Here is a 19,377-nt window from a genome sequence, read left to right as displayed (position 1 = left end):
GAGTATTTAGGCATTTGAAATATATACTTTTATTCTCCTTTTATATTAATAATTTAGTGGTCCTTGAATATAAGAAAAATCAATGCCCTTATTTGAATTATTAAAATGTATTTAATCTTAACATCCAGATATGGAAGAGCACCCTGGGTTCCACATCAGTATAGTGTTTGTAAGCTTTTTGAGAGAGGGAATAGCTCTGAGACTGAATGATTCCCTGAGGAACTCATTGGGGGAGCAATGCCCTCCAGAAAGTATTTTCTTTTCTCAGGCCAGCTCATAGCTAGTGTGTTCTTTTCCCTCAGGTTTTCATTAATGCTTTTAACCAGTTTTGCTTAGTTTGTGGAAAGAAGTACACAAGTCAGGGACTGACTTTAACAAGGGTTACCAGAATAGAGGGCATTAGAATTGATTGGTCATCTCTTTAAGCTCTTTTCTTAAATTTTTGATTCTGTGATTTTTAAATTGTAGCCAATTAAAACTCACCCAAAGGTTGACTTCTGATAAGTAAATGAAGCAATCATAAGGTACACCATAATATTGTTTAAAAACTTGCATTTATTTCTTTAATCTTGTAATTTATTGTCTGAAATATGTTGGGTCTCAGAGTTACTCCTAGACTCCTTAAAATAGTGTGACTTTGTGAAGAGTATTGGATTGTGAAAGATTAGTTACCTTGTATTTTTCTACATCTATAAAGTGGGATAAGTAACTATCCTGTCATAAGTGTCCTGAAGAAAAATCAAATAACCACTTCTTGGCATAGGCCCTGAAGAGCTTTGCAAATATTGAAGTTACATTATTAAGTGTTTTTGCTGTTATGTTATTCGATTATCATTCTTTTAACCACATGTGAGAATTGATTGCTTTGCTGCTATTATTATAGCATTTTGTACTTTATAGAAAGGTTTATTTCCTTGATCTCTTAAAGGAAAAAAAATTACAAATATCTAGATGTTTTCTCTTAACAATGAAGATCAAAACTCATTCATATTTCAAGTACATATTGTGCAACTCTGTCCTATGTCCTCCCATAAGTGCTCCACAAAAGGTCTGCCCTCCATGCTATAGCATGTCTCCAAGACATTTTGAGAACACCGAGGAGCATTTAGGTTGTCCATCTGTCATTCCTCATTCTTTATACTTGACTAGCCTGTTCTTTTCTATCACAATATTTTGCAGTTGACATTTTTAAAATTCACTGTTCTGAGTTCATTTGTTGAAGCCTGCTCACATCCACCATAAATTGATTTAAACATTTATAAATCACTTAACTATATATCAAGCAGAATGGTTTGAATGGGGAGATAAAATATACTTATATTCACAACATTTTTTTCCCAAGTTTTTCCTATTTTCCAACTTTATATTCCCCCTATAAACCCATCTTCACCCCCAGATTATTTAGGGAGCTTCATGGTCTAACATATATGGTTTTTTTTCCCTTTTCAATTACAGGCACAGATAGTTTTCAGTGTTCATCCTTTTGCAAGCTTGAGTTTATTAGTCCTGTTGTAACAGAATTAGAACTAAGGGGGAGGGAACCATGAGAAAGAAAGAAAACATAAAAGAAGTTTTTAAATGTGAACATAGTATGGCATACATTTTCAAAAAAAAATCTCAAAATTAAACTTTTTAAATTTTTATCCATACAACATTTGAGGGAAGAAAATAAAATACGTTTCAATTCATAACTCCTGTTATATTTCAGAAAGGAGGGAAATAACTATTCTAAGGTAATACCCTGTCAGTAAGATTTTAAATTTAAATGACTTTCCCATGTTCACACAGTTAGAAAGTATTAAAGTGTAAACTAGTGAGTTTTGTTCTCAAGTCTTTCTAATTCCAAGTCCACCATCTATATCATTCCTGGTTTCTTCTTAGATACATTGTCATGTGAGGGAAAATCTATCTTACTTTTAAAAATAATAACATTCACCAAAACTATCACATGTTTGGGATTCTCATAAAGATAGGACCAAAACAGCCCCAGAATAGGTATGCACTGTTTCTGGTGTATGTGTCAAGTGAGACATAAGTGAAAGTACTTTGCTTAATACCATTGTACTGTGTAGACCCTTAACCGGAGGAGGGGGGTCCAGTGTGAAGTTTGTTACCTATATTTTATGGAGGAGAAAATAGACCTTCTCATGTATGTTATGAAACCTTGCATTGCCTTTTTTTCCCCCAGTTTTGAAAGATTTTATTTATTTCGAATTTTACAATTTTCCCCCTAATCTTGCTTCCCCCCCAAGAAGACAAGTCTGTTAGTCTTTACATTGTTTCCACCTTGCATTGCCTTTTAGTGAGGGTTCAGTTGATGAGTATCCCCTTAACTTCCAGTTCTTTGCCACCAAAAAAAAAAAAGAATTTCCATAAATATTTTTACACAATAGGCTCTTTCTCTTTCTCTTTGATCTTGTGGGTCAAGAAATATGCATAGTTTGTAAATCCTTTGGGAATAGTTCCAAATTGTTCTTTAGAATGGTTGGTCCAGTTCACAGCTTCACCAGCATTAAATCAGTTCCATATATTTTTCTACAGCTCCTCCAATATTTGTCATTTTCTAGTTTTTTTTGAATAGTATAAACAATTGAATATCCAAAATAACCTCTCTATATCAAATTATGGAGTATAATATAAAATGTTATATCAAAGCTTACAAATGAATTCAGTTCATTAATGTGAACAACTTATTAAAGACAGACTGTTAATTGCCAGCATTGGAATGTCATTTATTTATTAATCATGTGCTAAATACTGGGGATACAAATACAAACTTCAAAAAAAAAACCCTGTCCTCAAAAAGCTTACAATCTAAAGGGAGAAAAATCTAGTGGTAAGGTCAAGAAGACTGAGAACCGGAAAAAGACCTTCAGATTTGTCAGAAATTGATTTCATTTTCCCTGGAAATGACATTAAAGATGGTTAAGTCTCTTCCAACTTTTTGGCTTTTCCAGGTGACTAATATTTGAAGCCTTTCACATATTTTGTTGCCTCCGTTACTATGTGAGCTCTTTGAAATTAAGTACTTAGTTTCAGTTTCAATTAATGAGCATTTTTAAAGCACCTACTATGTTCAAAGCACTGTGCTAAGTTCTGGGGACACAAAAAAGGCAAAAACTCAAGGAGTTACAATCCAATGAGGGAGGTGACAGTGCAAACAAATATTTACAAAGCAAACTATTCATAGGACAAATAAATAATTAACAGAGGGGGAAGGCACTGGTATCATGGGTTGGGAAAGATCAAATTGTAATTAGGACTTAATACAAGGTCAGGAGTCAGAGTGGAGAGAGCATTCAGTAATGAGGGGCAACCAGAAAAAAGGTCCAAAGTGGACAGATGGAGTGTCTTGTCCCTGTGATTGCTAGGAGGCTGGTGTCCCTGGATTTATACCCAGCACTTAGCAAAAGGCTTTGCATGCTTCATTCATTCATTCTTGCCTGGACTATTGAAGAGCTTGTTCCTAAGGATTTTGGCAGCTACTGAATAAAAACTATTGAATATGAATAAAAGAGTGGTTCCACAGCATATCCGGGATCAAATATATACTCCACTATTTGACAAATAAAGCCCTTTAGAACCTGGCCATTTCCTATTTTCCCAGCCTGTTCATACTTCTTCCCTCTTGGGCTTACTTGAAGTCGCACCAGTACTCCATTCTGTGCTCCACTGGTTCACTTCACCACTTGCTGCTTCACGGTCCTGGGAGACCTTGCTCTCTCTTCTCTCCCTCCTGACTTTTCTGGCTTTCTTGAAGACTCAGCTCAAAGCCAGCCTTTTGCAAGAGACCTTTCCTTATTAGAATGTGAACTCCTTGAGTGTAACTAGTATTTTTTGCTTTCTTTTTATTCCTAGCACTTTACATAGAGCCTTATATGATAGTTAAATACTTGTTGACTTAAAAGCACAAGAAAAAGAGAGGATAAATATGAAGTGAGAGGAAGAAAATGATCAAAAGTATATATATCGAGCCCCTGTTATTTGCTCTGGAAAATGGGGCTTAAAGAATTAGTAAGACATGAATTAGTGGAGAAGAGTTGGATAGTGCCTTTGTTATATCTGGATTCTCCACAGGGATAAAGAACATGAACCAGAAGGAGGAATACATCTTAATTTTGGAGATCTCAGCCTTCTTAGATCAAAGGGTATCATCAGGGACTGCCAGGATTAAAACCATATTTGTCATGCTTTAAGATTTGTAAAGCATTTCACAAATAATCCACAAGTTAGCCGGTGCAAATAGCATCCACGTTTTATAGATAAGGACAACAGACCCAGAGGAGTTTGGTTATTTGTTCATGATCATGCAGCTACTAAGTGTCTATAATTCATAGCTACAAATCTGACCCCTCTTAATTACTGAACCTTGCTTCCAGGAAGAGAAATTTAAGCTTGATGTGGTAAGTTATCCAGACCTACTTCTTTGTTATAGACCAGGAATTGGTAATGAAAAAAGATTCCCTTCAATTCAGTGCCTACTAAGTGCCAGGCACGGTGTGAAGCACTGTGGTTACAAATAAGTAAAAAAAAAACCAGCCTCTTCCCTTCATGGAGTTTGTAATCTGTGGGGAATGGCAGCATGCAAAAGGAAACTAAAAGGGGAAGGGGACTGTGTGTGATGATGGTGGTGGTGCTGATGGAGGTAGTCAAATCCAAGGACAAGCTGAGCATAGCAGGGCAGTTCATTAAAACAGTTGCCCCTGGATATGGAAGCAAGCTCTTGGTCACAGTGACTCAGGAAGATGGTTTTCATTGTCGTTGAGTTTTGTGATCTGCTTCTGTGGAGGTAAGGTCCACATTGAAGAAATCACAAAATGTGAACAGCAGTGTGTGGGATGTATTGAAAATCAGTGAAATAAGTCTAGCAAATGTTTTGTACGAACTAATCCTGGAATGAATTGAAAGAAATGTGGACTAGGGTAGAGGAAGAAATTGCACTTAAGAAATGGAAGAATCACGGTATTTTAACAACTGAATAAATTATAAGTGATTTACAAAAAAGTATGATTCAAAGACTAATGATGAGAGATATCCCTCGCTCATTCATATAGCTGCCTTGCAGATGTTTAATAAATACTGATTTGAGCATAGACATGCTTTTCATTTATATGTACCTATTTGTATAGCCTCTTTGCTCTATCCAGAGAAGATTTATTTATATGTAAATGTTGTTGTAATGATAAATATTTTTCCCCAGCTATTGTATTTCACAGATATGAAATTGTCTTGTTTTAGAGCTTTGCATTCCTTTATTGAACAAACCTGGAACAAGCATAGTGCCATGTACAGAATAGGCACTTAATAAAGGCTTGACTCTATAAACTGTGACTATTTTTCCAGGGCTTGGCACATAATACTAAATGTTTTTTTTTCATTCATTCAGTCATTGATTAGTGGGAAAATATGCTCAAGCTTGGTTACAGAAAATTTTTAAAATTATTTTTTGAATAATAAAAGTAAAGAAAATTTTTTACTGCTTCTCTGTCCATTTCTGCCATGTTTACAAATTTGAGAGGAACTTAGAATGTTCCATGGAGACTCAAAGTTTAACTCAATAGTTATCCATGTCATGGTCTATGCAGAAAGTAACTTTATACCTGTCTTAAGAGTTTTCAAAAATCACCTGTAGCTAAAGGAAGGAACCTTCCAAGTTACTCATCCCTTTTCTCAAAGAAAATGTGAAGAATTGATAAAGAGGCTTTTATATAAAGTGAATGTTTTTTAGGCAACTGCATTTCTTATTGGGAGCACCAAGATCTGCAGTTGGCTAGAGCTGTTGATTCCCTTCAGACCTGTTGGAACATTCTCCAAATTGTTTATTTCCTGAAGGTCTATTTTATAGCTTTTTGCCTGTATCTTTAAATAAGACTGAGAGCCAGCAGTCTGCACCCCAAAATTTCAGTCCTATAAATCCAATTTCAATTATAATCTTAGATCTAGTGCTGAAAGAGATCTAAGAGACCATCTCTTCAAGTCTCCCCTCACTTAACTAAGAAAAGTAAGATTCACAAAGAAGTGACTTGTTCAAGGCCTTTAGGAAAGAGTTGTGTATTATTTGTGGAATCTGTCATGTTTTAGGTTTAACTTTGAACTTAATACAGACTCAGTAAGAAAGCGTGTGTTACTAAATGAAGGAAAAGGTTAGGAGAGAATCAACTCCAGCTCCCAGTAAGCCCCTCTAACTGCCCAATACATAAGGAGAGATATATAAATTTTTTGTTTGTTTATAAAGATTTATTTTGAGTTTTATAATTTTTCCCCTGATCTTACTTCCCCCCAACCCCCCACAGAAGGCAATTTGTCAGTCTTTACATTGTTTCCATGGTATACATTGATCCAAATTGAATGTGATGAGAGAGAAATCATATCCTTAAGGAAGAAACATAAGATATAAGAGATAGCAAGATCAGACAGTAAGATGTCAGTTGTTGTTTTTTTTATAATTAAAGGTAATAGTCCTTGGTCTTTGTTCAAACTCCACAGTTCTTTCTCTGGGTAGAGATGGGTTTCTCCATTGCAGAGAGCCCTAAATTGTTCCTGACTGTTGCACTGATGGAATGCGCCAGTCCATCAAGGTTGATCATTGCCTCCATGTTGCTGTTGGGGTCTATAAGTGTGTTTCTGGTTCTGCTTATCGTACTCAGCATCAGTTGATGCAAATCCCTCCAGGCTTCCCTGAATTTCCATCCCTCCTGGTTTCTAATAGAACAGTAGTGTTCCATGACATACATATACCACAGTTTGCTTAGCCATTCCCTGATAGAAGGACATTTACTTGATTTCCAATTCTTTGCCACCTCAAACAGGGCTGCTATGGATATTTTTGTACAAGTGATGTTTTTGCCTTTTTTCATCCTCTCTTCAGGGTATAGACCCAGTAGTGGTATTGCTGGGTCAAAGGGTATGCACATTTTTGTTGCCCTTTGGGCATAATTCCAAATTTGAGAGATATATAAACTTAATTGCAAATGTAATTCTCTTTGATTCTCTAATTGGAATCCACAGCACATAATTATAATCTGAATCTTCTAACAGCATGAGACCCAGGCAGAGTGCAAAGGGACCCCTACAGCCATGGCACAGTTCTTTCATGTATCTTCTCCTTAAGTAATTATAGGCCCTTTGTGAGTAGGGACAGTAGTGCATAGAATAATGGTAGGTATGCTGAACTCTGTTGATATGTAACTATTTTATAACATCAGTATAATACCTACTTGTCATATTTCTCTTCCCTCACCCCTGCTTCTTCTCTTCCCCCCATCCCCACCCTTTTAAATCCATGTAAGTTCTTTCAGAGCAGTACCTCAGATACAGTAGACATTTAATAAATATTTCTTGAAATATATTGGAGCTGAAATCTTAAAAACCAACCTCCTTATTTTAAATTGCTTTCCTAAGGTGTCCTGACAAATTAGTGGCAGAATTAAGATTAGAACTTAATTTACTATCTTGGAGTCCTGAGTTCCTGCCACTATACTATGCTGATTGATAATGTTAATTGAAAGTATTCCAATCTAAATGCTTCTCTTTTTTAATTTTCAGTTTGATTATGGACCATTTGCATCTGATGTGTGTGCTTGAAATGTTGAAAATAACAATTTGTGAAGACTTTGCCATCTAGATGCTTAACTGGATTAAACGCCTAATTAGGATGGTTTGCGAACAAGTTGGAATAAGCATGGAATCAGTAAGTATCCAAAATTGCCTTTATAAAGCAGTGGTAAAATATGTCTATGAAACTTAGTGATTCCAAATGTTGAAAAATCTCAACTTTCTTATGACACTGTTTTGCATATACCAGGAATATACTTTATCTAAATTTATGTAGCAGACATTGTACTGTGAATCAGAAAACTTAAGAGCTGAAAAGGACTTTAGAAACCCAAAGGTCTAGGCCATACCCATTTACCAATTTTAAGAAAATTTAATTTAGGGATTTTTTAAAGTTTCAAATTCTCTCTGCCTACTTAATTGAAAAAAAAAAGAAAAATTGCCTGTTACAAATATGCAGAATACTATTTTTAAGTGAAAGTAAAAGTATTTGAATTTTATCCTGTATATATGAATGTGTGTGTGTGTATGCAATTGATCTATGTTGTATACAAAAATTTAATACAATTTTTATTCATGAAGAATTTAGGTCCTTTTGAGGAGATAAAGAGAAAGCTAGGTGACTCTGGATAGAGTGCCAGGCTTCGAGTCAGGCTGACTCATTTTTCTGGGTTCAAATCTTGTCTCAGACACTTACTACATATCACTCTAGACAAGTCACAACTCTGTTTGCCTGGAGAAGGAAATGAATGGCAAACCACTTGAGTATCTACAAAGAAAAACTGTACACAACTGAATGATAACAACAACAGCATAGCTTTGTTTTTAAAAAGGTGTTTTGTCTAGATTAAACATAAAGACAGTAGAATATATCATACTTATTTCCAACTTCATTGGAAGAAGGATATGAAACTGGAGATAAGTAAAACAAAAGTTAAAACAGGTTAACACATCCAGGAAAAAAAAGTAAAAGAAAAGGAATTTAGATGTTAAGATGCTAATGTGGTATTAATAATGAGAAGGGGGACTATCAATTAATTTCAATAAGCCATTTATCATAGTTTTCCAAGTGTTCCTAACAAGAAAGCCTAGGACTGAAGATTTCACCTCCAATAGATGGATAGTGGAGAAGATTTTTCAGACTTGAATTGAATGCAAGATGTTTGTATTCTGTGTGGCCAAGTGATATAATTTGTTCAAAGTGTAAACTAGTTTGTGTGTGTGTGTGTGTGTGTGTGTGTGTGTGTGTGTAAGAAAGAGAGAGAAACTTCAATATGAAAACTAAGGAGAAACACTTGACTTGGAACAGAAGGTTGGAAGGCCACAGCAGCTCTTCCAAACCTTTACATTTCCCCTCTTCCATGAACTCTTTCCAAGTAGAACCTTAGTTCTATCTGTAGACTACTATCCAGTGGCAACATCCTAGCTATTCCAACAAAGAAGACACTCCATCCCGGAACAGTCTCCCTCCTCATTGTTGCCTACTGAATTCTCTGGCTTCCTTCAAGTCCCAGTTAAAACCCCATTTTCTACAAGAAGTCTTTCCCAGCCCCCTTAATTTCCCCCTCTTTTTCTCCTATTTATCATCCATACAACTGTAGTATCAAAGGTGAGATTTGAACTGTTTCTTAGTATTCTCCCTCTTCTACCATACTGTTATCTTCCCACTACCTTGTATTTGATACACTGAACTATGGTAAACTCTTCAAGGACAAAGACTGTCCTCTACCTTCCTATTTTCTCCCTGTTCAAAGAAAGTGTTGCCAAAAAATTAAGAGGGGGCAACATGATAAACTGGATAAAGTCTGACCTTGCAGTCAGAGGATGTTGATTCTAATTCTGACTCTTTTATGTATTAGGTAAAGCATTAAACAAGGAGTCAGAGAGAGACTCAAGCACAAATCCTGACTCATACACATGCTATCTGTGTGACACTGGGCATGTCTCTTCATCTCTCTCAGCTTCATTTTACTCATTTACAAAATCATCAAGTGAGGCAACAAACTGATTTGCAGATCTTAAAGCACTACAATGCTAATCTGCTAATCATCATTGCTACTACCACTATTACTGTTACAACAGTAACCACCACCACCACTACTACTACTGTTATTGTTGCTGCTGCTGCTACTACTAGTACTTCTACTACTTGACTCTATCACTTTCAACTTCCTCTTCTTCCTTCTCCTCCCTAGAGACCTCAATTTTCTTAATTGCAAAATGTTTTCTTTTAAAAAAAGAGAGATTATACTAGATCATCTCCAAGGTCCCGTCTAGTTCTTCATCTATAATACTAAACTGATAGTTCTTAATTTGAATCATTATATCATCTTCTCTGTGCCCTCTTTTAGATTTTAAAACATTGTATTCTTCATTCTTCTTTAATGAAGAATCCTATTTATGGTTTTAGATTATCTTTTTGTTTTTCCAGCGGGAGGAAGCAAGTAATTTAAAATTGATGGGGTGCTATTTTCTTACTTATAGTGGACAGCCAATAGGGAAAGTGAATATGATTTCAGAATTATCTAAGGAATTAACTTTTTTGCTTTCTGTGTTCTTCAGTAGGAACATGTGTATGCAAGAAAGAAGATAACTGAGAAAAAGTATGTCCTTTGGTTCAGGATCTTTACAAGATAGAGAGTTCCACTGTTCTGAGTTTTTTTAATGTAGAACCTACTTTTCCTTTTCTCCCTGTTTCACACTCATAGTCTAAAAAAAACCAAGGCATATTTTTTTTTCTATCTTGTCTTTAAAACAATCCATTCACTTAAAAGTGTTCTTTGGGATTGAATTTACAGTTGGTATTTCCTACCAAATATTGTCTATCAGATTATTACATGAATCTGAATAAGTTAATGTAGAACAATTTAAAAATAGAAAATAAAGTAGAAATATGGTAACATTTAATTATAATTCCCTTTACTACTACATGAAACTAGGGTATGTAGCCAGCACAACTCAGACAGATGACAGCTTTAGACTCAAGCCTCACACTTCAACACCTCTACTGTACCATTTCACAATGTTAAAATAGAACAAACTGCTTTCCTAATGTCACCAGACTCCCCCCATTTTGCTGTCATCACATTCAAACACTGTTGCTAAATGTTATGGACTGTCACAACTAGATACATATACACACATGCACACTGTCTCTCTACCTCTCAAATCCTTTTTCCAGAATTTCTCTTAGCATTAATATAGCAATAGTTACCTCTCTGTGTGCATATGATTTCTATATATGTAATATATACCATATAATACATATTTTACATACTATATAATGTTTTTATATATAACATAACAAATGGTTAAAATCAAAATAATTATACTGTTTAGAAAATTTTTGAAAGAAATCCATTTTAGAGATTAGGCAATATAAGGTCAATATTAAAAAAGCTTTACTTCTGCCCCTTCTCTGATCGCTGTCTGGATATATCCAAAAAACAATATATCTTTTATTTGCTTCAAAATAAAGGAAATCATTTTCTACACATGTACATTTATAAGGCACCCATTGAGCCAGGAGTAGAGGGAGAGAGACCCACTTGGGTCAAACAGCCTCCCAGTGTACAGATGGTGACTTTTCAGTACCATCTGTTCCCTCTTCCTTTATAGCTATTTGCATTTTTTTCTCATGAGGGCTGAACAGAGAAAATAAAGAAAGACCTAATTCCGTGACTCCTAGAGGTTAGCTGCTCTTTTTCTCCACTTAGCTTTCTCATACTGTAACAGACGAAACTATTTCATCTTCTCCCTCGAGGTCCCCGGGAGCAGACTGCCTCCCGTTTCTTTACACAGTATAAGGTGCCATACAGAACACAGGTAACAAAAACAGAATATGATTCATTTTTAAGTCCACTGTAGTCATTGGAAAAAAGTAATCAGATAGAACCATCAACTTCTGGAGTGTTTAGGCAAGTTTGAGGGGCTTGGGTTTTTCTACAAAAATATTGGTCTTCTTTTGTTTTTCTGTGAAAGTTAAGAAAATAATAATGTAGAAAATTTAGGAATCTTTACATACATGTTTACTGTAGAAGCCTTGGGGGACCATATAAGCTGGAAAAGGTATTGGCAAATCTTGTACTTCTCTTGTTGGGGCTTTCTCCTTTTTCATTGTCTCCATTCTAGAGCTACTTTTATTGAAAAGAAAATTGGATGTTTTTTGAATATGAAATTATTTTCCCCGTGCCTTATTACTATTGTCATAATCAAATTATATTTTGCTTTAATTAAATCCATTTCTAATATCAGATATCATTTGAACTATGACTCACTATTAGAATTACAGGAAAAACATTAATAAGACAGGTTATTAACTGAAGGTTGCCATTTTTTTGCCCTAATATGTGATTCTATTTTTGAAAGATCAAGCTTAAGGAAGTCTCTTGAAAAATGTTTAAGGTAAAGATTTGTTTAAATATTATCTGTTAAGTCTCTGCCCATTGCATGCACATTCAGATTTTTTTCTTGGCTTGGCAATTGCTTTGTTTTATTTATCTGTTAATAAAACTCTGTGTTGCCTCACACTTTCCATTTTGTCAGATGTCCTTCCTCTCCCATATAACCTACTTCTGTTCAAGGATGTGTTCAAATGATAGTCCTCTCTGCTAGATGGGAGTTATATTATCTGAATATCAGACCTGATTCTTAACTTGCTTAACTCATTTTTTTTTCTGGCCTTTACCCACACAGAAGTCAGTGAGACCCTGAACATGCTAAAAGTAGGAATCATGAAGAATCCCTGAAGGGAGACAAATGCTTTTTTTCTCTTCTGTGTTCTCCCAAATTGTATTTGGCTCTGACTCAATCCTCACTTCAAGGTCAGCATAGGCAGAGTGGAGTTTGACATAAGATTAAGTTCTCCTTCATCAGAAGAAAAGAAGAGGTTAGCTTTAAAGTTAGTCTTTGTGATAATATACTCCCAAGGGACCAGTATGGACCAGGTTCCAGAACCACCTATACCATTGCATTCATTTTCATATTCTGAGCAACAGTGAGGTAGACACAGCATAGAATCAAAGATTTGGAAATTCTGAGCAACAGTGAGGTATACACAGGATAGAATCAAAGATTTGGAACCATAAAGGGACTCAAAGGTTGAACATAAAATCTTATTTTATAGATAAGGAAAAGGAGGGTGAAGAGGCATAAATGACAGAGCTAAGATTCAAAACCAAGCCCCTCTTACTTTTGATTTAGGGCTTTCTGTCCTCAACATTGGTATATCTCCAGCCTTTGAACTACCTGGAGTGAGCACAGTCTGTTTAATTAAAAAATTTCAATGCATAAACATATAGAAATGTGTAGTAGGAAGTATAATTCAGTCCTATGTCACTTCCAATCTTTTCTTTTGAATTTATTTTTTTAACGAACCACTTCTCTTCCATATTAATGAATTATTTTGTCCTAGTCTTCCTACTAAATTATTTGACTTTATCTCATCTGTCTTTTGTTTCATATAATTACATTGATCCTTTTGGTGAAATATCAATATACTTAGAAAAGCATAGAGGATCCATTGTTCATCCACTAATTCAGATGTGTGCCTGATAGGTTTCTTTTGTTGTTTTGCTTTTTTTTATTTTTGTTTGTCATACATTAATAATTACAACTGATAGAGTAGGGTTTTAAGGTTTGCAGAAACATTGTTCCCACTCTTTGTTTAAAAAATCTGATATTATTCAAATCACAACACATTTGATTTATGACTTACTCTTATACTTTGAGACTAAATCTTTAAATTTTCTAAAATGAAAAAACTGACCTAAGAGGTTATTTCTTCGGTAGAAAGCAGTGGAGGAAAATACTCTGAAACTAAACACTGATATAATAATGAATATGACATTGTTTTAATTATTACTCTCAATATATTACCACTACATATGCTATCTCTAATAACCTTTGTTGTATTATTAATAGCTTAAGCTATATGTCTTTAATTTTTAATTGGGAAACACTTAAGCTATTCCCTAAGACATGGAGCATTCTTATTATAATTTGCCATCTAATTATGTGGCACAGTCAGTGCATGTGTTTTTATAATTGACTGATACACACTATATCAACAGTGTTGTGAGGATTGTCATTAAACATTTGTGTTTTCTATTATCTCAGGTACTCTGGTCAGGCAAACCATATGGTTCCTCTCGAAGTATTGTAAGGAAGATCGGTACTAATTTATCTCTGATACAGTGTCCAAGAGTTCAATTTCAGGTATTTTTTTCATGTTTTAAAATTTATATACATACATATATATACTACATAAATTGCTTTTTAATTACATTGTTATTTTGCCAACTATATTGATTTACAAATAAAAAATAAGGATTTGGAATGTTCCATATCCTTTTCTGTAATGTCTGATTTTTCTTCCTAAACTGTGTCATGTATTTGCCATCCACTTTTATTTTTCATTGTTGGCAGTATCATGTTGCTTTTTACTTGGAATTGCATCACATTGTGTTTTGGAAATAAAAGCACTATAGATTTTATTGTAAACCAATTCACATTAAAGTGGCAGTCATTCAACATGCATTTAGATTCAGGTTCCTTTTGGCAGAAATTCACCTTAAGAATATGTGTGTGGATCATTAAAAGGACCTTACTAAACAAACACCTCCTAGGCCTTAAGTGACTGTCAGGTATCATCCTCCCTTATAATGTTTCCAGTACCACTGTTGCTTTCTGTTGCTATTAGAGTTGCTTCCTCTGCAGAGAGGACTTCTCTTTGAACTCACGAGTATTCCCTTGGAATTTCTTTTTCTAACATGGGTCACTGTTAGAGCTCTAAGAGCTCTACAATGAAGTCACACTAGTGGTGGTAATAGCGGCACAGGGAAGGAAAGCTTACCTTGTGGTCAAGAAATGAGCCACAGATCGTCATTGATACCAAAATCCACTTGGAACAATGTGAAATCAATCTTCCTCTATTTTACTATGAATAAGTTTGAAAATGACCAGTGACTCTTTACCTGTCTTTACAATTAGAAAGTCTTCTTTTCCAACTGTTACAAAACCATTTCTAAGGTGATAAAGTCCAGATGCAGTGAGACTGATACCTGGGGCTCTTCTCTGAAAGTTTGTGGTTCCTTAGAGTGTTCTGGCAATGAAGCCTTAAATCACAGGGGGACTCCTGTTTGCCTGGGACTTAAGAATCCCCTAAGTGTCTCTTAGTGGCATGCCAGTAAAAGTTCTCTTTAGCAAAGAAATACATAGTTGATTTCTCTGGCTCAGGAATTTTGAACAGTCCAATTGATAAAACTTTTAATACTCTAGAGCCACATTTTTGTTCTTCACATATTTAAAACTGATATCATTATGACAAAACCTCTTTCAGTGTAACTTTTTTTCAGATATCAAACGAAATTTCTTGCACACCAGTTTCATGTCACAGGTGACATTGTGTTTAGATATTTTAGGAAGTAGAAAAACAATTATTTTCATCCAAGAAACTCCTTGTTCTCCAGATAAAAACCCCATGAGTTAGGTGACAAAGTCACAGCTATTATCACTATTCATATGAAGGAATGGAAATCTGTGAGTAAAAAAATTATCTTATGGTTGAGCCAGAAAGATAGTAATATAGGTTATTTAAATTCTTAATTTTAACAGAACTGCACTCTGTAGTAATCATAGTTCTATAAACATTGTCTTAGACTTTAGATAGGCCTCAAAGTTGACAAATCAGAACTTTGAAAGGGAATGGACAAAGAAATAATTTTGAATAGGAATGTAGAATTTTCATAGAAGTTTTGCTTGGGGTTCAAATTAGAGCTTGAGGGTTTGTTCAGATATAATTTCTTGAAAATATTCCTAGGAATTTTTTAAAATTTCCTTGATTATCTGCAGAATATTTTTGTTTTAATTATTAGTGCAGATTATTTTTCTTTTCATGCCAAGGTAATGGGTCATGTGAGCTTTTAAAGAAAAAGATAATTAATGTAAGATTGATTATTTACAGACTTTTTTTATCAAAATTAAGAAAATTGCAGAAATTGCCCTTATTTACCATATTTTAATAACGCTGTTCACTGTGACTTAAGAGGCCAAAACTGTTGACTTTATTAAAATCTAGCATTCTTTTAAGTATTAAAAAGTGGGCAACAGCTTAGCTCTTCTTTTTCCTGTCTCCAAAATCTGATACTAATTACTCAATCAGATTTATGATTTAAATTAACCTATTAAGGTTTTTTTTTTACTGAGATACAGAATACCATACTTTTGTTCATGTAATTGGTAACAGATGATAGTATCTTGGGATGGCACTTAATTGTAACCTGAATCTACTCTGATTAAGGCCTTGTCTGACTCAGGAATTGTCAATAAAAAAACTTCTTTGAAAAGTTTATTCAAATTTTAAAGTTGTTTATGAAGTTTTAGAAATAGACTGAAAAGGCCCCAATTAAAGCTTATATAGCCAACCTGCTCATTTTATAGATGAGCAGGCTTAGCCTCAGGGAGGTGAATCAAAGACTATATGGTCCTGTTATCTGAATTTAAGGTGGCAGTTGCACATGCTCCAGTGGCTATTTCTGGAATATGTTCTGTGAAATATAATATTTTTCCCCAGGAATTCAGTGGAAGACTTTTGTTTGTAAAATAGAGATTATATTGTGTATTTCAGTCTAGTCTCTTGAGGCTGAGTTATCTGAAGTGAGAGTAGGTCTGTAAGGGCTCCACAACAGAGATATTTTTCAAAGTGCTTGTAGTGTGAACTTTGTCTTTGTGACATGACACCCTTCATCACTCCATTTTATTTTATCCCCAGCTTTTCTTTTGGGTGGGGGAGATAGTTAAAAGTGCTTTGCCCTAGAATCACCCCATTAATAAATGTCTGAGGGTAGACTTGAACTCAGGTCCTCCTGACTTCAGGGTCAGCACTCTGTCCACTGTGCTACTTAGCTGCTCCATCCTTAAAGATTTATAGTCAAGGAGGATCAATTACTTATTTCAAAGATACTTACTAATCAATGCTCTTAAAGTAACAAAGCACTGCATTAGGCACAAAATATAAATTTGACATACATGGTCCCTGCTCTCATTGGGATTGAGAAGGAGTATGGGGAGGAATAGATAAGACAATTTAACTTTTCATAGTCATCATATTTTAAACATCTTTTAAAAAGTGAAGCAATGCGGTGGCTAGGTGATGCAGTGGCTAAAGCACTGACCCTGGAGTCAGGAGCACCTGAGTTCAAATCTGGCCTCAGACACTTAATAATTCCTAGCTGTGTGGCCATGAGCAGACCACTTAACCCCATTTGCCTTGCAAAGACCTTAAAAAAAGTGAAGCAGAAGTTTTGTCTTATTTCAGCCATTTTATCCCACTTAGGTTTCTCAGTAGATTTTGTGCTTCTTCAGATTTGTAGTATCACTATCATCATGTTCAGGAAGAAAATTATGTTGGAGGTATTTCTTTGAGGCTATTTAAAGAACCTGCTTGAAATACTCCAGGCCTTTATAAAATGCTAATGTAATCTCTTCAATAATTCCAGTTTACAGAATCATAAGAGTTCAGATTAGGGAATCTAAAATCATTTACCACAATCTCTCTTTTACTGACAATGAAACTGAGATTTATAGACGTTGTAAGTGATAGTCAAAAGTAAGACTTTGGGTCTTCCAATTTATAATTCTCCTTCATATTATATATATCCTCCATGAAAAAGCAAAATTTTATTGTATTACAGTATAAACAATCTGTACTATCTTACCACAAAAATGTCATGTTTAGAAAGTGAGAATTGTTTGCTTTTTTAAAATAAGAAGCTGAAAAATTGATTCATTATTGTATTTTCTACTTGACTAAAAACTATTGCAGTAGTTTTGGTAATAAAGTTTAAAGTAGAAATGTTGCAATTATCAGTTAATAGACTTATTAAAGGCCTGCTCCCTGTTCTAGTTTGATTGAAAAGGTAAAAGCTAAAAGATTGTTTACTACCATAAAAATGCTAATTAAACTCGGCAAAGGTATTATAAAAATTTTACTGTTTTTTAATTTTATAGGCCAGAAAATTGAAATGTGATAAAGCCTAATGTAGTGTATTAAAGATGAAAACTCACATGATGACAAAGTTGGGTGCTCTAAAATTTTCCTATTCTTTGACTCAATTCATGTTGTGTTTTTATATTTTACTCTTCTTTTATCAATATTAGTCAATTACTCAGTTTACTTTAAAGTTAAATAAAAATAGTTCCAATTTAGAATAACGTAAATTATTTTTATCTACTGTTATCTAGTTTTGTCATAGAATGTTGCTTTATGTGAAATATATACTGATACTTTGTGATATAATTTTATTATCAATTTGTGCTTTCTGTAATGATGTTGAGTACTAATTTTAATTTTGTCTTCTATATCAAACTCTTGAAATTTTTCTATTTCTTTACTTTACTATTTTTCCTTCTTTTTCTTTTCTACTAGCATTAGTAGGAAAGGACCATGCTGTGAAACTTCAGTAAGTCAGTCTTGTCTACTTCAAAATTTCTATTAGTTGTTGATGCATGTTGATTGATACTGGTATCCAAATCATGCTACATATAACCTGTAAAACTTGGCTACTAATACATGCCACAAACTTACCTTAATGAACTTTTTTTTTTATAAATGAGTTATCTTTTTAGGTATTAACTTTTGTTTCCCTTACTAGCATCAGACTTTTTTTGTTGCTTTCTATTTGTTTTTTTGAGTGAGTTTTTAATATCTTTTGGGGAATTGAAGCTTAAGTGAGGTTTTGTTTTTGTTTTTAGTGGTATTGGACAATGATCATGACACATGAAAAACTTAGAAATGTCAATCCCTTAAGTTCTCAGTACAACAGTACTTTTAAAGTTGCATAGTGTTATTTTTCAAGGACAGGTATAGAGATCTGAGCATATAAGTTTGAGTAGTAATGAGTATAGTTTTGTTGGGTTTGTTTTGATTTTGGATCCAAATCTTTACAACAGCTTATTGAGCAATGATTGTCACCATGACCTCTTAAATGGCACTATGTAAATTAACGATCAACATTAAAGGGTAGTGCTTCATATTTTTATAAAGAATTTGAATAGGCAAGGAAATATATATGGCACAAGGGAGTTTGTGTTCTTAGTGTATATTGAGAAAGTTCTTGTGTTTCTTGATCTTTGATTGCCACAAGGCATCCAAATTAGAATCCATAAGAACATGAGCTAAATCAGTCTTTGGGGATTTAATTGGGCTTTATATCGTGCTTGTATATTCTTTGAATGTCATTTCTTGGATGGTGGCTTTCTCCTTTTACAAACGAAAGTTCATAAAGACACACTACTAATAATTTTTAGAGCATAGCAAGAAATGAAAAGGATAGAAAATGGACTTGAAACATACCTTACTTTTTGAACAGGATAAATTGCATTAAAATGTTTAAGTGGGGGCATCTAGGTGGCGCAGTGGATAAAGCACCAGCCCTGGAGTCAGGAGTACCTGGGTTCAAATCCGGTCTCAGGCACTTAATTAACTAGCTGTGTGACCTTGGGAAAGCCACTTAACCCCATTTGCCTTGCAAAATACCTAAAAAGAAAAAGTGTTTAAGTGGATTTTTGTGAAAATAATATCTAGAAGGTCAGATTTGGGTTTTAATATATTCAAAAGACATTGAGGTCTACAGATTAGAAAGCCCACTAAAATGTCTTCATCACATGGGGAGTATATACTCCATCACCAACTAATCCAGGGCCCTGCTTTTTTATTGGTATAGCATTAATTCAGTATTTTCATGTCTCTGATTTCATTATTGTATACACTTTTCTAGCTGTGCAAAATAATATCATCTTTGTCCTGTGCAGTTCTGAATTCTC

General features: G+C 34.3%; 1 protein-coding gene across 5 annotated transcripts in view; it reads left to right on the top strand.

Annotated features, from left to right (window-relative positions):
- Positions 1-19,377, top strand: part of MTFR1 (mitochondrial fission regulator 1) — a 53,779-nt gene that overhangs the window by 3,285 nt on the left and 31,117 nt on the right. For 4 of the 5 annotated variants that reach the window (XM_074202387.1, XM_074202389.1, XM_074202388.1 and 1 more), the window contains exons 2-3: positions 7,546-7,690; positions 13,672-13,770. In XM_074202387.1, the coding sequence (XP_074058488.1) occupies positions 7,625-7,690; positions 13,672-13,770 (165 nt within the window). In that variant the 5' untranslated portion in view covers positions 7,546-7,624. Of the gene's footprint in view, positions 1-7,545; positions 7,691-11,934; positions 11,959-13,671; positions 13,771-19,377 lie in introns of those variants that run through there. The other variant, XM_074202391.1, reaches the window with a different exon arrangement.

Source organism: Macrotis lagotis, chromosome X (assembly GCF_037893015.1).
Source record: "Macrotis lagotis isolate mMagLag1 chromosome X, bilby.v1.9.chrom.fasta, whole genome shotgun sequence".
Lineage (NCBI taxonomy): Eukaryota > Metazoa > Chordata > Mammalia > Peramelemorphia > Peramelidae > Macrotis > Macrotis lagotis.
Note: the sequence above shows the minus strand (reverse complement) of the source record. Positions and strands in the feature narration are given on the sequence as shown.